At 37.0% G+C, this 19703-nt stretch overlaps 1 protein-coding gene across 1 annotated transcript in view; it reads right to left on the reverse strand.

Moving 5' to 3' along the window:
* Positions 1-19703, reverse strand: part of OXCT1 (3-oxoacid CoA-transferase 1) — an 82100-nt gene that overhangs the window by 12975 nt on the left and 49422 nt on the right. The window contains exons 12-14 of the mRNA XM_034073064.1: positions 17688-17760; positions 16846-16921; positions 1622-1711 (exon numbers count right to left, since the gene is read on the reverse strand). Coding sequence (XP_033928955.1) covers positions 1622-1711; positions 16846-16921; positions 17688-17760 — 239 coding nt within the window. The remainder of the gene's footprint in view (positions 1-1621; positions 1712-16845; positions 16922-17687; positions 17761-19703) is intronic.

A 19703-nucleotide genomic window follows, 5' to 3' on the forward strand; every position in this document is an offset into this window, starting at 1 on the left:
GGAAAGAGGGCTAAGAATACCCTCTTTGAAAATAAGAGTAAAATTAAAAATCATGCATATAGTTTTGCTGTGCAGTCTCACAAAAGCAGAAGAAATAATATATGAAAGCCTACAACTGGATCTGTAGCAGTGCTCACCAAGCATCTCATGTACTTAAGAGCCCAAGCTATGTATACATATACCAATAAAAATAAGTCTGTGCCTGAACTGTTTGTAACAGTGAACATATCTATGTTTCCATCTTTTTCAGGTTTCTGTACTCCTGCTAACAGAAAAAAAAAAAATAAACCAACATGCAAACATTTCCAAATAACTGTACTGAAAAAAAAGATTTTGGTAATACTACTTTTAAGAGAAAAATTGGCATGAATAATTACATTTGTGGGGTCTCTGGGCCTTAACCAAATTCCACAACAACTAGAAATTTAGCATAAATATTTATTCAGATTATATTAGCAGCTCAGGTACATCTCTGAGTAAATGGATAATTACATATCCAGTTTTGGGGTGGCTGTGATATGGATGAGAATCACATAAATGAATTTGCTTTGTACATTAATTCACTGTGCACAGTGAATTCATTAATTCTGTGTGCACACAAATGCACACAGAAACCATCAGGTCAAACTCAGCTAATAATAAAAATGTGCTCCTTGAGATCACAGCTTAGTATAAACTGTAAAACTACTATATTTTATAACAATTTTTAAAGTGAAAATTCATTCTTCAAAGAATACTTAAAAACACACAACTGTTACTATATTTAGTCTTCCTATTTACATATTATAGTTTACCATGCAAATTCCTTGCGTTTGCCCTTATGTATCCTGAGAGGGACATTATCTTGAACAACACACAACTAATTCTTATTGCAAGCATTCAACAGACTTGGAATTACAAAAACACAGGAATAAAAGGAAAAAAAAATCATTTTTTAACCTTTGGTATACTTTCCCAAAAATCAAGATAGTTGTCCTTCAGTATATTTTTCTCATAATTTGGACAGTGCCATTTTAGAAGTTTCAAATTACAAGTTTATTTTACCTTCTGTGGGAAACTGTTTATACCTATAAAAACTGCCCCCCACACACAAAGAAGTCTCTAGATTAACCTCTTACCACATAATGTTGTAAGGCATCCAGCATTTCATCATGCCAAAAAGATTTGTGCTGTTAAGCTGTCAGTACCAATTTGACTGGCAACTTCAAGGTAAATACCTTTCCATCTAACAAGTATTTAACCATGGGGAATCTCATTTTCCAAATTATTCTGAGGCAAAGACTAAAACCTCTGGGGTAGCATCTACTGCAGCTTTAGCAATTGCCACCCTCCTTAAACTTGTATAAAGTAAATAAAAAACCATGTACAGCTTTTGAACATCAACTTACTATTTCTTTTTTTTTTTTTCCATAGTGAATGATTCGCTTACAAGAGGAAAGGATCCATACTATCCTAGCCCCCTGTTGCACCTCCATAATAATAAACAGCAAAACTGTCAAATTCTTACAAAGTAGCAGAATGAATGTAAGATGTCTTTTTCTTTTTTTTTCTTTTTTTTTCTGTCCTTTGTTTTTTGGTATAGTACAAAACACTTAACTAGGAAGAAGTGACAGAGCCTTACCTTGGCTGAGTGCTCCATGGTAACAACCACTTTGGTTTGTGCACTGGATACCAGGTCCATGGCACCTCCCATTCCTTTCACCATCTTACCCTAAAATAAAGTTTTTAACGGAAATGTAACATTCTGAATACTAAAAAAAAAAAAACAAGCAAACAAAAAAAAACCACCAACAAAAGATAGAATATGTTGGCTACAATGGCAGCACAAGATATTAATCTTTTCCTGAATAAAAATCCCACTTGTTTCATCACCACTGTATTCAAACACTAACAGAGCTTCACCAGACCAAAACCAACAGTCTCATTCTAGGCTCTATTCAATGCAAATAGAAGAATGGTGAGTAGAACAAGGACCTACTGCATGTAACTTAAATCTAAGCAGCACCACTGTCTTAATGGAAGCCCTGACATCCAGGAGTGATGAATTCGGTTCCAATGGCTCTGACATTAAAAAAGCAAAGTGTTCACTCTGATGTTGATAGAAATGTCATTACTTCCTCAAAAGAAATCTTTGCTTATGAAATGTAGCAACAAGAACATGTGAGCACTCTCTGCCTGCCAGTTTAGAAAGCCATTCTGATATCACTGTATCAGCACAAACCAACCTTTTTGTTCTATTCCAGATGCCTGTGGATATCATTTCAGAACATGGCCAAATAAATTAATGTGGATCAATATTCCCTTTTGTTTGCCCCTCAAACCACACAATGTTTTCTGCATCTGTAACTCATTCTTCTCTTAGAGTGCCTGAATTTCACCTGTTATCATAGCAGCTGTATTATGGCTTGGTGTTCAGCTACCTCTATTTTTATATTCTGTAATGCTACAAACAAGGCAACAACCTCATATTCAATTTGCTGAGAATGGCGAAAGGGGAGCAAAACGTCAAGGTATCTGCATGATACTGGAGGTCAGTAGGAAATACTAGGCAAGGAATTTTTACAGCTTAAAATAAATTAATTTCTGTCTCAAATGTTATGTATTTGCTCTCTTTTGACTGGTTATTATCTGTAATTAAAGTAAGTCATGGACAGTAATAGCATTTATTTTATGATTAACAACCTAAAAGTAAATGGTTAGTTGACTGGAAAACTTGCTAGTATAACCCTTCCCTCTTCTTTTTATTAGCTAGGTGATTCAGTACTTCACTAGTATGAGTACCTATAATCCATTATATAAAACATATGGAAGGAAAATTATTGGTCTCTTGATCATCATGAAGGCAATATGCACACACTCTTCCCTTAAAAAACAAACAAACAAACAAGAAAAAACAACCACATTTTCTCCCTGCACTGTAAATAATAAATAAAATCTTCCTGTATCTATAAACAACCCCTTTGGAATTTCTCACATCAGATTAATATTTAATGTTAATCACATTAATTAACATTACCATTAAGTATTTCTTGGCAAATACAAACCTGGAAGGAATGAAAATATTTATCTCTGTCCTTAACTTCCTAGCACTCGGATAATTCTCCATCTTACCTGGAAATACAGAGCTCTTACAGAGACTGCAATAATCTCCCATCTGTCTGGAAAAGGCTCACTGACAAGATACTGCAGAATAGCTGAAGGTGATGGATTATCTCCCTAGTAACTCAGAATGTGTTTGTATTGAGGATTATGCTACCAATACATCTGTCCTGGCAATGCAATTAGCTCATTTTCCAGGCCTTCTAGTTCAACTAGCTACTAACAACCTACAGCAAGTAGGAAATATCTGAAGAAATAAGTGATGATGAAGAACAAATCTACTTCTGGAGAAGATGTCATACAGGACTCAGAGAAAAAACTGCATCCTTTTGTGTATGCAGAAGACACAGAATGAAAGTTAAGTTCAAGAGAACGGACTTGTGTACCTTTAAATTGCTACATCTATGTCTCCTCTTTAAGCAAACATACTCATCAATGTAGGGTGCCTGATGAAGCAAAACAATTAAGCATTAACTCTAACTAGCCAAGTAATTGCATGTTTTTATTTTTTTTATCCAAAGCATAAGAGCTTTACATCACTCTCAGTGCATCTACCAAACTCCCATAACTTGCTCTTTCCCCCACACCATACTGGCATAGGGGACAGCTATATATTAGATTTGAATTAAAAATGCTTGAAACTCAAAGTGATTTCCCAAAGACATTTTGTTCCTTTTTGCCTAGGATAAGTACACAAAACAAAAGAGTTTTGATATTTACAAACACTGCACATTTACAAACAACAAGCAATTTCTGTTCCTTTTAAATTTTAATAGCATATTTGCATCTGACATAAGTCAGACTGTTTTATTTGAACACTTTGCATGTGTCATAAAAATAAATGTTTTCTCCTCCTGAAGACTGCTTGCCACAGCCACCTCTGAGGTGAAATCTCTGTTTTATAGTGCTGGATATTAGCTGAAGAGGGAACTATACACTTCATTTCAATAAAGTGTTAATTTTTATTTATTTTTTATTGAACAGAGCAAATTGCAGACAGTAAAACTATTCACTCTTGGTTACTTAGTAAGGCATTTAAGTGTAATGTAATAATGTGCACAAAGTTCAATTGTTTTAAACAAGAATAATAATATTAATAATATTAATAGAAGGTATTTCAAGCAACCGATGAAGTACTTTTCCAGGTTTCCTGCTCCTTCTTACCATGCTGATAAGTTTTGCATGCCCCTAAACTCTCATTTATTTAAGATTATTTTTGTGAGTTTCCAATTACATTGGTGGGGCTAGCATAAATAAACAGAAAGAAAGACTTACTTCAGTGGCAGAGCACTGGTAAGTTGAAGCACTATTATAAAGCCCACTTCAGCAGCAAAAGCTTGAAGTGAGAAGAAAAGACATTTAAATTAGCCATGTGCTTCCTGAGGGGTCTAAGGTTGACAATATTTATACAGAGGGAGAGGAAAAGGACAGAAACAAGCTGACAGTTTCCTTGTAGCTTCTTAGTTCCAGAAAAGGTCCATACTACAGACAAGAATTCTGCTTTTCCCATTGTGCTTAACCAAGAGTTCTTGTTAAGCTTCAGTTCAAACAACCTTGGGATGCAAGAGGTGGAAATTAATTTAAAACAGATATATTTTTTTTTAATTGAGATATTTAGATCTTCTGCAGCTTCACAGCCATAAACACGCAAAATTAGTGAAATATTTTATAGAATGCCTACTTTTTTACAAAATAAATTTTGTTATTGTGGTGATGCAGCATATTTAAGAAAATATGAAATAAGATACTTATCCTCTCATGATGTTTTCATATCTGAACATCATTTGAGTGGTCAAAATACAACATTAAAGGATGACCCACTGAGCTTTGTAGCTTTGTATAAAGCCGTGTAGCTTTGTAGCCAGTCAGTCTCACCTCAGTGCCTGGCAAGATCATGGAGCAGACTCTCTTGGAAACTGTGCTAAGAAACATGGAAAATAAGGAGGTGATTGGTGTCAGTCAGCATGGCTTCACTAAGGCAAATAGTGCCTGACATATATGTTGGCCTTCTACAATAGCGTTAGCACTGGTGAGTAATGGAATACCAGCTGATGTCACCTACCCAGACTTCTGCAAAGCATTTGACACTATACCAGGCAACATCCTTGTCTATAAACCATGGAGACATCAGTTTGATAGAAGGTCCACCCAGTAGATAAAGGCTGTATGGCCGCACAAAGAGAGTTGTGGTCAACAGCTCATTGTCCAACAGGAGACCAGTAACAAGTGGTGTCCCACAGAGGTCAGTGTTGGGACCAATCCTGTTCAACATCTTTGTCAGCGACATGGACAGTGGGATTGATGCACCCTCAGCAAGTTTGCCAATGACACCAATCTGTGTGGTTCAGTTGATACGCTGGAAGTAACAAATGTCATACAGAGGGACCTTGACACTCTTGAAACATGTCCAGTGCCAACCTCATGAAGTTCAACACGGCCAAGTCCAGGGTCCTACACCTGGGTTGGGGCAATCCTAAGCACAAATAAAGGCTGGATGGAAATTGAATTGAGAGCAGCCCAGAGAAGAAGGAATTGGGAGTGCTGGTGACGAGAAGCTAGACATGACCTGGCAATATGCCTTTCCAGTCCAGAAAGCCAGCCATATCTTGGACTGCATCAAAAGGAGTGTGACCAGCAGGTCAAGGGAAGCGATTTTTCCCTTGTACTCTGCTCTTGTGAGATCCCACCTGCAGTATTGCAGCTATGAGACTCAGAACACAAGAAGGACATCATCCTGCTGAAGCAAGCCCAGAGGAGGCCACAAAGATGATCAGAGAGCTGGAGAACCTCTCCTACCAAGACAGGCTGAGAGAGCTAAGGTTGTTCAGCCTAGAGAAAGAAGGCTCTGGGGAGACCTTAGAGCAGATTCCAGTGTCTAAAGGAGCTACAAGAAATCTGGAGAGGGCAATTTTGCGAGGGCATGTAAATATAGGACAAGGGGAATGGCTTTAAACTGGAATAAAGTAGGTTTAGATCAGACATTAGGAAGAAGTTCTTTATAAGTATGTGAGACACTGGCACAGGTTGTCCAGAGAAACTGGCTGCCCCATCCTGGCAGTGTTCAAGGCCAGGTTAGATGGGATTTTGGACAACCTGGTCTAGCAGAAGGTGTCCCTGGCTGTGGCAGAGGCATTGGAAGTAGATGGTCTTTCAGGTCACTTCCAACTCAGATCACTCCATGATCCTATGAAACAGCCTGAGAAAATAATTTAGCTTAATAGTAATCCCCAAACAGAAACCTTCCTGCTGGTTTGGTCACCTTTGCCATCCAAGACAATTTGTGGTGTCCCAGCAGAATGTTGTGTGTACCAGAAGGTGTGTGAGACAATAAAGATATTTTTTCAAGAGAATGTGAATTTTTTTTCACAATGATATAGCAAACAGGAAATAACTTATGAAAAAATTTAAACTGGATAAAAAGAGGTGGCTGAGAGTAAAGAGAACAAATCAGGAGCCTTCCAAGCTTTTGAAGGTCTTGAAACCATGCTGGTGTTTTAGACCTTTCCTTTAAATTCCCAGAGGAAAGGACTTTTCTTCCATAAACAAATCTTATAGCTAGTCCAAACATCATAAGATAAAATGCACCTAAACTGATCTGGTTGTGTTAAAACAACATAAACTTCCAAGACAAACACATATCACATTAACTGTACTGCAAAGCAGGTGCTAATGACATGTTTGAGGAACAGTGAGAACTGTGGTAACTGTGGAGTTTGAAGGATTAATACTCAGATTGAAGGAAACAAACACTTGAATAATTCCATTTAAAACTGAATATCAAAGGACAGCCAAGGTGAAAATATGTACCTGTTTGAAAAGGAACTAAGGTACTTCCTTATTGAGTCCCTGCCCATGTTACCAACTGACCTAATACTGTACTAAAGAAATACCATCCAGTCTGAAATTTCTTTCTTTCCATTAAATGAAAGAATATATATGCTTCACACTATGCCCAAAGTTAGTAAAAACTATTTCAAAAACTCTTACAGAAGATAATGAATGCTTCTAGTTCAAACTACAGTTGTCATGGAGGCTTCCCATTCAATCTGTACTTTAGTCATCTCCCTGGAAGCAGTTGAACGAGCTACTTAGGATGAGAGAGTGAAGATTTTAAAAATGTCAGTGTGGTCTCTGACAGCTACAAACACAGACTAAGTAGCAGGTATAGAATCCATCACCAGTATCAAGTTCCTTACAAAAGGAAATAATTACATCGTGCCAGTGATGGCTACTAAAACTTGCAGGAACTGGAATTGCATGAACTTAATGGAATTAAACCATGGTTTGTGTTGGAAGCGACTTTACAGACATCTAGTTCCAACCCGTTTGCCATGGGCAGGGACACAGAAATTAAAGTAATGTACTAGATACTTCCATGACCACCATCAATGGTTGTTAATACTGCAGTCAAGAAGATGAACTTCAGAATTTTGTGCTCTGCCCCTCTCTGCAGTGCTGTGTATGCACTAACATACATTAGTCACATAGGTTTCCCTATCCATATAGGTCTGTCTGTCTTCACAGATGTGCCAACTTCAAATGATATGCATAGCACAAGTTAGGAGGTCACCAGAGACATAAATAGTTATTTAACAAAAATATCTTGTTAACTGTTGTGCAGTTAGATGTTAGTTTGGGGGTGTTTTTTTTTGTTTGGTGGGTGCATGTTAACACAGAGCCTAGCTTTGTACAAAAGAGATACCAAGCAGAAGGTAATACGAAAAAATTACATGTGCAGAAACCTGCTCTAACTATATAACAATGTAGACAAAAATCCTTTGTCCATTGTTAGCAGTCCTGTCCAGTGTTTACAGGAAATGTACATCTATAGTTGATTACCAAATGAAGGCCACAACTCTTCCAGATTTCACTTCCCATTTCTTCAGTGAAAAAGACTGTGTAAATACTGTATCAAAAATTATGGATAAAGCTGAAGATTAAGTATTCTAAAATATACTTCCTTGTCCTATTTTCCATTGATTTGATGTCCTTATACGACACATTTACAGAATTATTGTAATTATGCTGTCAACTATGACAGCTAGATTAGATTTTACTCCAGGAATGTGACTGAATAAACATTACCAAGAAACAATGGGAAATCATTAATGGGATTTTTTAATCAGTAGAACTGATAATTCAACTATTCAACAACAGAGTTAATACTGGTTGAATGTAACAAAGCTGAGCAGACTCTACATGCATGAAGGTGAAGATAATTTTTAAAGGATATCAAAACAAAAAAATGACCTGTTTTTCCAGAATGCTAACCAAATATCTCCTAACACACACACACACAAAATGAAAACCAAATGTAAAAAGAAAATAGAATTATTTAAAAAAAAATGAAACAGAAGTTCTTGAGTGACTGATACTTCCTGACAAAATTAATAACTGTTCCCTAAAATGTAACATACACAAATATGTGCACTAACTATATTTATATTTTTAGTTGCTATAACCAGAAAATTAGGGAAGCATAAAATAAAGTGCAAAGAAAGTTGGCCTAGTTTTATTCTTTCATTAGTTGGTGACATTTTATTCCTTTATTCTCCCATTAAAATAATTTAAAAAAACCGTTGGCAACAGATTCAAATGACTGAACTAAATTCAAATGAATACACTGAGAAACTGCATCTCAAAAGCAACTCAAAACAGTCTGTAACATGCATACTGAAATGGATGTACTTCACAGTGATCTTAAGGTCCTTTCCAACCCCGACTATTCTATGTTTCCATGTTATTTCAGTGTGATAGGACAGTTAATCCTTCCATTTACCATTGCATACTGTTTCCAAAACACACAGCATAGCATGCAATAATTAAATATTACTGCCAACATAATACTAGTCTCACTTGAAAGTGATGGTTCTATATCATAGTCACAATTGTTACCACTAACCTGCAGATTTCGAGTCTTTTGACATACACTTGTATTCTTGGCAGAATTTCTTCAGCTGTTCTCATTTTACAAATGCCTAATGCAAAGCAGCCACTTCCCACATGAAAACTTAAGAAAGTATGAATAAAATACCAACAGTGAGCTCCTACATTCCCTCCATGCAGTCTGAAGAGAAAATAAAAACAAAATTGGTAGAACAACCCTCAAAAAGTTGGAAGAAGTAGAGCTAACGTAATACGCTCTCTTTCTCTTTTGAGGTTCCAGGACTCTTCAGTAGTGGTAATCATGTGCTGCAAGAGCTCTGAGGGCTTCCAGGTATATGTTTGTTGGGAGAGAAGCACCAAACTGATATACTACTGTAGGTTTTTATTCCAAGACATGTGCCTGCAAATACCTAACAGCTTTTAATATTAATATAATACCCCATTGAAATGTAAATTTCCAAGGAGAATAAGTAACTGCAGGTCCTGTCCTCTTTACTTCAGCTACTGCTGTATATCCCTTAGTCAGTCATGTCCTAAACATTAAAAAACTTCACATTGCTACTATGCGAAATACTGTCACTGAGCATAATTAACCTGCACATTTTCTATTCATACAGAATTTAGCTCATTTGTAGTACTTAATTAATTTTACAGTTAATAGTTAAAAAAAGTTTCCTAAAATTTCTTGTAATGCTGTACAACTTAAAACAAGAGTTTGATGCACTCAGTGTTACAGAAATACTAGAAGAGTGTTACTGGATGGTGCATTTTGATTCAAAAGTATAATAAGCCTTGTGCAAAGACTCTTCAAGCAAAGTGGCAAATACCTGGCAACAGGGCTTCTTGAAGATCTACAGTGTTCCCAGGCATGCAGGGATACATGTCCTTTCTCCCATCATTAAAATTACAATTTCAAGTAAGAAAATCATTTGCTGTGGAACCCTCTCCTATCAGATTTGGCATTACAAATAGTAATTAAAAACAAACCCAAACCCAAAAACCCATCCCACAGTCACATACTTAGCTAGCCTCTGCCAGTTTACTATCATTTTGAAAATATCTCTACCAATGAACATGCAGCTCACCTCATGGCCAAAGTGTCCAAAACTGTCAAGAAGATGTACTTTGAAGCTCTGCAGAAAAACTACCAATAATGTATAAAATTATATTCCTAACCTTAGGTTATACGGACCTCTACACCTAATAAATTAAATATTTATTACTAAATTTGATTTGTGCTTCCTGATGCCTTCTTTTCAGATAATCTTTTTTGCCAATGCTTAAAAGTTTTATATAATTTTCTTTTCATTTACGGTATTATTAGTGCTTTAATCATTTAGGTTTGACTAGAGCATTAAAAACTAAGACTGTTGCTTCTAAAATTTAAGGATTTTTTTTTTCAAGAATTATCAAGATTTATGTATCCAAACTGCATCACCCTACAAAAATTACATCACTCTCTTCTTCAGCCCCCTGACTGCACTACCTTACTTATCAAAACATGAATTTTATACTCCAGCAGAAGAATATACAAAGCTAGAGCTAATTTTCTTGCTCAGAATTGTATTTATTTTATTTTTTTTGTAGGGAACAGATATATTAAACAGCTCAGTCTCAGTAACACCCTCTCAGGCTGCTGCTTTTTAAATGAACTGGTAGCCACTAGGCTGTGAACCTGGTGGTTTAGGAAATTGCCGGCTCCCTTGACACCTTTGGATGTACCCTGTCTGCCCTTGTTCACTTACATGGGTCCAGTTTACTCAGTCGGTCCCTATTCCTCTTATACAATGCGTACTATACACCCTCCTTCACTGAAGTGTAGAGGTTGCTAACTATTTCTCCTTGGATTATCGGGCTTCATTCTGCTCCCTGTCCTTTTCTTCAGGCTCAGGGGGCTGATTACCGGATTTTACTACTAAAGAGGCAAAGAAGGCACTAAGTACCTCAGCATTTTCCTCATCCTTTGTCACTATGTTCCTCCCTCCCCCATTCAGTAAAGGATAGAGATTCTCCTTAGCCCTCCATTTGTTACTAATGGATCTATAGAAACACTTTTAATTGTCTTTTACGGCAGTACCAGATTAAATTCTAGTTGGGCTTTAGCCTTTCTCGTTTTCTTCATTCATAATCTCATGACAACTTTCTGGTCCTCCTGAGTATATTATCCTCTCATTAATGGTATGATCCCTAGGTATACTTTCACCCATAACAAATTTCTGCCTACTGGAATGCGACAACACAGACATTTCATCCGTTTTGCTTTTTCATATTCATGAACCTCCAGCTGCAGGGCTCCTCTGCCTGGTTCAAAGTTTTTTCTGCTGGTGTAGCATCTCAGCTGTATCAGTAGTCATATTATTAGTATGTTTTAATGGTTAAGGGATGTTCAGAAATTCATATTAAGAAGACAGAGGCTCTGGTGTTCTGTTTTGACCAATGCCCAGTCTCTTGACACATCAGAATGGCAATCAGGTACCTTCCATTAGGAAGGCTGTAGCAAATAAAGCCATACTTTGTAGTAAGGTATAGCAACCAAAAGGGCACAAAAACCTGTTTCATAAAATGTTCCTATTCTGAGGCTCTCAAAAATTCACCAACAGAAAGAAGCTACAGACAAAACAAGTAGGGGCAGGAAGATGTGCATTCAAACCCACAACTTTTAAAATCCCAAGCAACACAATGCAAACTGCCACAGGAGACAGGACTGCTGTGACAGCACAGGTTTATGCTGCTGTCCTGCCTGCAGCAATTTCTGACAGTTGCTTGAGAGACACAGACAGCTCAGACCCTGTGCCTGTCACTCACAAAGTGAACCGTGGCTCCACCCAGTGGCTCCTAGCAACCATGGGTTCCCATCTGCTCTGGCCTGTCTGCCTTACTGCATGGTGGTGGCCTGGCCGTTTCTCTTCCACTTCTCATCACCTTCTCCCAGCTACACTATGCTCCCAGGGACTCCACAGAGAATAACCTCCTTCTTTGCAGCCTCCTTCTCCTTTCCCTCTCCAGAAACCCTCTTGTTAGTTGGAGAAATACCAAAGGGAATAACATGAAAAGCCATTAAGTAGCAGTGCTTAACAGAATAAAACTACCAATTAATGACAGTGTTTAGGGAGTAACTTCTGCATAAGCAAACAGCACTGTTACTGCATGTACTTAAAATATTCTCACCCTCTTCATTTATTCATGGGATTTTCCTATGCATTAGAGATTAGCATATGAGAGCAAAGAAAAGGCTATTGTTGCAATGAGCCTTCTTAGCTCAGTTCCTAATAAGAGCAAGCAAATACTCACATGCACACACTAGGGCTCTTATGGGAGAAGGGTAGCTTCATGATGATACTATTCAAAACACAAAATTTAGAGTTATCACTTGCCTCTGAAATAATGGTGAATATCATCAATCCAAGCATCCAAAAGCTACTAGTGCATAAGAAGTACTTAAACCAAACCTAAATTCAAAACTAAGTAAAAAATGTTACAATAATACAGTTTAGTTTTGTTACACTATGAGCTTTCAGCAATCAATCTTTGTATCACCTCACACAAATCTTGTGACTAACAGAAGACGATTCATGCTCACAATTCAACTTAACTGATAATGACATATCAGCTTATTTACAGGAAAAGCAGGAAGTTCTGAATGCCTACATGCTGGTTAATCCCATTTTAAAAATCTGTACTGTAGAATAGTAATAACAGCAGTAAAGCAGATTAAAAATCATCTGAACAAATCTCAAAACAAAGTAACCCGAGGAAAATGATTGATGATTTGAAAGGCTGGATTTAGAGTCTCATAAGGCATATTTACTCGGAAGTATATACAAAGTCACTGCAAGGAAAATGTGCAGACAGACAAAGATTCGTAAGAGTGGCAAATGAAGACAGCAAAAAGTCACATATATGCATGTATGCTAGTAAAAAGGTACACCTCGAAGGTAAATAGAAAGACAAATAAAAGCTACCAAAAGTTTTATTTTATTCTTTCCTGTTTTAAAAATGCACACATAATTCCTAAATTTGGGACTGAACAGAATGAAAAGGCATTTTCATAAGCAGAATATAAAATTACAGATATGAAAAATAATGCCCTTGATATGGATGCTAAATTGAAATCAATATCTTAGAGAACATAAATCATTTAAAAAAGGAATATATAAGTCTGTTCAGTTTGAAGAAAAACTTAAAATACAATCTGAACTTCAATGTTTCATGAACTATATTTGTAAATACACCTGTTTTATTAATGCCAAATATTTGCTTCATCTTTCAATAGATCAGATCTTGAACGACAAGTCACAAAAGTTGTCAGTGAAGGAATGTCAACATCATGATCAGAAAAATGAGTTTAACTTCTATATGGGACAAAGTATTCTGAAAGAAAGTAAAAAATGCACAAAGCTACTGGAAAAGTCAATATTACTTAGAACCTGAAAGCATTGTATGATACCAATATTGAGATACCAATATGGTCAGTTAAATTACTGGGATTTTTTGGCATTAAAACCTATTCACCTATTCAGGGGTGCCTTTTTTCAAAAGTTTCATCTTCATGAGCTCACACTAGAGGTACATTTTTGCTAGTTTAATAGGAATACTTTAGTGCAGGAATATTTATTTATAACTTGTTCACTGAGTATTTTGAAGAATACTTCTCTTGCCACTTCAATTTACAAAATCAACAATAAACCAAATAGAGCTATTCTTCCTACCTAAAATTCAACCTACCCCCTTCCACTTTCTGATAGGCCTTTCAAAAACAGCTTGTGTAAATATAAGGCTTTAACAGGTGCAGGAACATATAAGACTGCTTTTGCAATACCAAAGGACTGTCAAAGAAGAAAATCCCAGGAGTTAAGTAATCTTGAATACAAAAGATAGTCTAGGGACACTTTTGTATATACAGTGTTACTTCATTTTGCAAAATTATAAAGAGAACATCAGTTTAAAGCAATTCATCTAAAGAAAACCTAGAACTTACCTGACAAAAGAAAAAGAGATATAGATTAAAATAATCTTGAACTATGCCAATAAGAAAACCTCTAAACACTACTAAACCCCCCCCCAAAAAAAATAAGTTTATACCATAACAGCATAACAACCTAAGTTTAAATGTTTTTTTCCCCTCTATCTTTAAAATTTTGACAGAGAATGTAATAATTCAGAATAATTTTTAAAAGCCACTATGGAAGCAAGTAATTTCTACTTATATAAAACACTATGGTCACCCCAAATTAACACAAAGGAAGTGCTTTCACAAAAACAGAACTACCTCACCCAGTGAAAGAAACAAGTAGTTCTTAGACTGACACAAAAAAAAATATCCTACTCAGCTTGTCAGTGACTGGACTGACAGTGTACATTTATTTATGGCGATCATCTGAAAACAGTACATTTGACTAAATAAGTGTTTCAAAGTTACGATTTAAAATTTGAGCTTGGGAGACTTATCCTACCTTTGAGATACAAAGCCACAGATAAATCAAGCAAACTCCAATTTCAGTTAAACAATGTTTTAACTCCTTGAAAACGTACACTATCATAATTTTGCCTTGGCTCAAACAGCAAACCTAGGGTCAAAATTTAATTTGATTTACCCCTCATATTTCAAAGTGTGTGGTGGTTACATGACAGAGGCTGGTTTCATTTTGGATTCTAGTGACAAGTTTTTGTAACTCTAGACAAAAAATAAATTGGAATTGAACAATGCAAAGCTAACCAGTATTAATTTAATGCATGTCATACTTGAACTCTTACAGCGTATCTGACTATCAGATTATGTTTAAAACACAGAGTTCCATCAAAACAGATAAAACAGCAATAGAAGAGCACACACAGGATCCCAGAGTGCTGCACTAACAGAAGCACTAATTTTCAGACCCTGCTTTTCATAGAATCATAGAATAGTTAGGGTTGGAAAGGACCTCAAGATCATCTAGTTCCAACCCCCCTGCCATAGGCAGGGACACCTCACACTAAACCATAACACCCAAGGCTTCATCCAACCTGGCCTTGAACACTGCCAGGGATGGAGCATTCACAACTTCCCTGGGCAACCCATTCCAGTACCTCACCACCCTCACAGTAAAGAATTTCTTCCTTATATCCAGTCTAAACCTCTGCTGTTTAAGTTTCAACCCATTACCCCTTGTCCTATCACTACAGTCCCTAATGAATAGTCCCTCACCAGCATCCCTGTAGGCCCCCTTCAGACACTGGAAGGCTGCTCTGAGGTCTCCACACAGCCTTCTCCTCTCCAGGCTGAACAGCCCCAACTTTCTGAGCCTGTCTCCATATGGGAGGTGCTCCAATCCCCTGATCATCCTCGTGGCCCTCCTCTGGACTTGTTCTAACAGTTCCATGCCCTTTTTATGTTGAGGACACCAGAACTGCACACAATACTCCAAGTGAGGTCTTACGAGAGCAGAGTAGAGGGGCAGGATCACCTCTTTTGACCTGCTGGTCACGCTTCTTTTGGTGCAGCCCAGAATACGGTTGGCTTTTTGGGCTGTAAGCGCACACTGCTGGCTCATGTTCATTTTCTCATCCACCAACACCCCTAAGTCCTTCTCTGCAGGACTGCCATGAATTTCCTTTTTGCCCAACACTCTATATACTTGATGACAGCACAAGTAAAAAAGTCTTGAAAAGCTAGCACCTCAATCAGTGGGGTCTGAAAAGATCTAGGCAGCACTAATCTGTCTGTTCTCAGTTGTGTGACCATAAAATCAGGTTATGCTGTGACATTTAAGGAAGACTGTTTTCTTATGGATTTCTCTTCTATATGCTGTATTCCAACCCAGCCATAACCCCTTCACATTCCCTTACAATCACTCACATGGAGACCTGGAATCACCCTTCACATATTCCATTCTCCCACATCTACCAGTACAGACCCTTTCTTTGTCCCCTCTTGCTAAAAGCAGCTTATGCTCCAGCCACTGCTCCATGACTTGTACATTCACAAGCCTGCTGGAAAAGTCACACAGACTGCTGGGCTCAACCAGTGCTCCTCCAAGAGACAGGACATTCATTGGGTTTTTTATCTCCTCTACCCAGCTTTCAGTTTTCAAAAGACTCTCCTGAAACTTTTAGCAGTGCTCAGACAGATAGAAATATGCCTCATTACCTTAAACCAGTCTAAAAAGAAAATTTGTTTCTAGACGTCTCTCACACAAACTGTATCAGAAAGAACCATATTGAAAATATTAAATTTGCAAACCACGTGAAAGGTAGATATGTTTTTCAATGCTAAAACAGAAAGTGTGTTCAAAGAATGGCTTAATGTCATCAACTGCTTTAATAATATACTGGGATTAGCTTGTATTTTTATGGAATTTTTTTGTGAACACCATAGTATTGCTGCCTTCTATATTTATTCAACATGGCAATGCTGTGAGCCTTTCACAGGAACACTGAGAAACATAATGCAGACATTTTAAAAATAATTTTATTATGAGCTACATATTATTTTACATTTTCCTTCAAGTTCTTGCTCCAGGTGCAACTATACAAGAGTTGACAGTCTCCAGAAACAGCACTAGATCTCACCAAAAGAAATGTAACATTTGAAAGGCATAGACCCAAGAGGAAGAAAAAAGTCTTGTGCATAAATAGTGTTTAGCTTTTCACAATGCTTAACACAAGAAAAATTTTAGGGGGCTCATTACTGATAATTGCAGTTTGGTGCCAGAAACAGGCAAAAAACCTATTAACCTTAAAATTGAATATATCCTATATTTTAATGCTTTAAACTTCGCAACACCCATTATGCTTCAGTCTTTTTCTCCTTTGCCTGACCCTCAGCTACATTTATATTATCCTAAATATAGTTCACTGACAGTAGTACAAGCATCTACTTACAGGAATCATCCAGTTGGCCAGGTCACCATACTTAGACACTTGCATAGCTCCAAGCATTGTCAAATCAACATGGCCTCTGGCAACAGAAAGTGTGTAATTAGCATTATCATGTTCAAGTAACAGCCCACAGACCATAACAAGCTTTTGTTCACATTATTATTACATCAATATAAAAAATGTCGCATACCACAAAGGTAGCAACCATTCTGTCACACACATAACCTGGGCATTTTTTCCCCCTGCAGATGTATCGCTGATGCAAATTTTTCTACTGAGCATCAAAAATGTTACTACTTTTTGTCTGGTTTTGGCTGCTGCATGCATAGTCAATCAGTTCTGAACTCATACTTTTAAGTGCACTCCTTTGCATGTTTACATGCAGTCATTATCTTTTCAGAGCCATTAGGATTTAGTGTTTGTTTGCATCCAACCTCCTTCCCCAAAAAACAAACAAAAAACAGGTGCAGATAGTGAATTTCCATTAGGGAGGTGGAATGATGATCACAGTTGCAAGCTGAGCAAAGAGAATATACAGAGTGCAAGTACAGATTAGGTACTTGGAAATGATGAAAAAGTAGCTGTTAAAACATAGTTACAAATGTGTTTATATATGGCCAGGTGGTGGTAGACATGAACATCACTATAGTATCTATTAGTTACAGCGTTTTTCTATTTCCAATAGTGTGACCTAATCCTCTGTAAACCGTCATTGCTTAAATCCATGTTTATTTTACAGGTTGTTAAATACTAACTACATTTCAAAGAATTACTAATGATTTCAGTCACTGACTCAATTTATTCTTTTCATGTTTCAAAAGATCAGGGTTTGTGTTGTTACGTACCCTCTTATCATTGCAAATGATTCATCACTAGAGAAATAGGAAGAACCTGGAAGGACAGTGACTGTCTCCTTACCTGTAAAACAAATAAGCTATAGTATGTGCATGTTATATCTCTTTGACAAATGAAGTCACAACTATTGATCAAGATAAGTTTTTTTTAATCAAATTCCTTTGGATTCTGCACAGCTGTGGACCTGATTACAGTTACTATGTCATATGTAAACCTAATCAATCATAATGAATTGTGTAGCAGTTTGTTACAGTTTTTAATAATAGGACTGTCCACTCTTCAACTACCAACAGTTCCAGGCAAGACACCGCTGACACCAGAGGCTAAGACATCTCTGAACATTTCAGTTTTCTGCTCTACCTACAGAAAAAGTGAGAGGTAACTCTTTTGAAACAGGGAGAGAGCACCATCAGGAAAGAGGGAGGTTGCAAGGAGGAGTGAGCAGATGGTTTTGAACAGTCTAGAGTGATAACAATGTACAATAGAGAAAAATGAATTATGGAACTAGTCTACTCTTGCTTTGTTAGAGTGCACCAGAGAATGTGCTTCTGTGTTCTGTCTTGTTCTTTCCACAGTGCACATGGAAGTGCCTTATTTTGACTCTGTCCAGACCCCTTTCCTTTCCCTCCTGCCAGCACAGAAACAGTCTAAGCAACAACCATGCATACAGAGTGCCTCTGGAAAAGCTTAAGAAACACAGCTGAAAGCAAAATTATAAACCAAGCGAGTCTTTATCACCAGATGACTTTATGAAGAAAAAGGGAAAGAGGAATGAGATACCTTTACAGTTTCCAGAAAACAGGGGAAAAGACAATGGGATTTATTAAGGGGATAGGGAAAAGGAAGAAAAAAGTGCTGGAAATTAAAATGGAGACCCAAGTTACTTGCTTTAATTTATTGAGTTCACTCGATATATATTATATGCCAAGATATTGCATGAGAATTCAATTTTGACACAAGAGCATAGAATTAAGGTTATACAGCAGTCCTGTAGTCAGACCTCATGAGTTAATTATGTTAATATACAGACCTTCTAAAACTGCTTCAGTTGTCTTTCCCTATCAGTTACCCTTCCAAGGCAGTGGGAGAGACAACACATCCTGCACGCAGCTAGATGGAGTAAGAACCCTGGGATAAAGTGACAAGCTAAGACAATGCTAAGTAGAAAGAGACACAGGCTGAGGATCACAGAATAACATAGAAGCACCACATTACACCGTAAGACCTAACTCTGCCTTGGGGAGAAAGAACCCATACATTTCTCAGAGAAATACAACTGCATTTGCAGATAATATCTGGCAAAAGCCCAAACCAGGAGTGTATTTTCAAAATGTGGACTTTGGGGGCCGATACAAGACCATTCAAGTAGATGAATACAAACAGAATTAAATCCTACTGTTTTGTCATATAGCTTCTGTTTTCTTCACATGTTTTTATATATTTAGCTAGAAAGTATCTAGAATGGTCTTAATCCAACTAAGTGTCTGAGAAGTTCAGCAGCTACTGAATGTTTCAGCAATGATAATGATAATTTTGGTGGTAGAGCTGAGGTTCGCCTATCCTGTGTCTTGTCTACTGCAGCTGCAGAGGAAGATGTAAAGGTGCTTAACAGTGAATTAACAATACTAGAATGATCTTATTTCCAGTGCTGCATTCTGACCTCCTAAATTAGCTTAATTCCTGCAAGATTACCTCTTCAAAAATATCTATCATCCATAAACAACAATTCAAGATCATCTTGACATCCATATAAGAGCACAGTGATTCTTCAGAGTATTTATCAAGTTCTTGGATATTTTTTCCCATCATCACTTTGTTAATGTGTTCATTTCTAATGCACCCATATTAGAACTTAAGTTCTAATGTGCATGCATATAATGTCACCTCTTATAGTAACCGGTTTTTTATTCTAAACATCTTTTCCTTTCAGTGATACCTTTAATTTTAAAAGCAAACAAACTAAACACAACATTTTCAGTTCAAGTGTTAACATAGCTCTCATATCC

Source organism: Melopsittacus undulatus, chromosome Z (assembly GCF_012275295.1).
Source record: "Melopsittacus undulatus isolate bMelUnd1 chromosome Z, bMelUnd1.mat.Z, whole genome shotgun sequence".
NCBI lineage: Eukaryota > Metazoa > Chordata > Aves > Psittaciformes > Psittaculidae > Melopsittacus > Melopsittacus undulatus.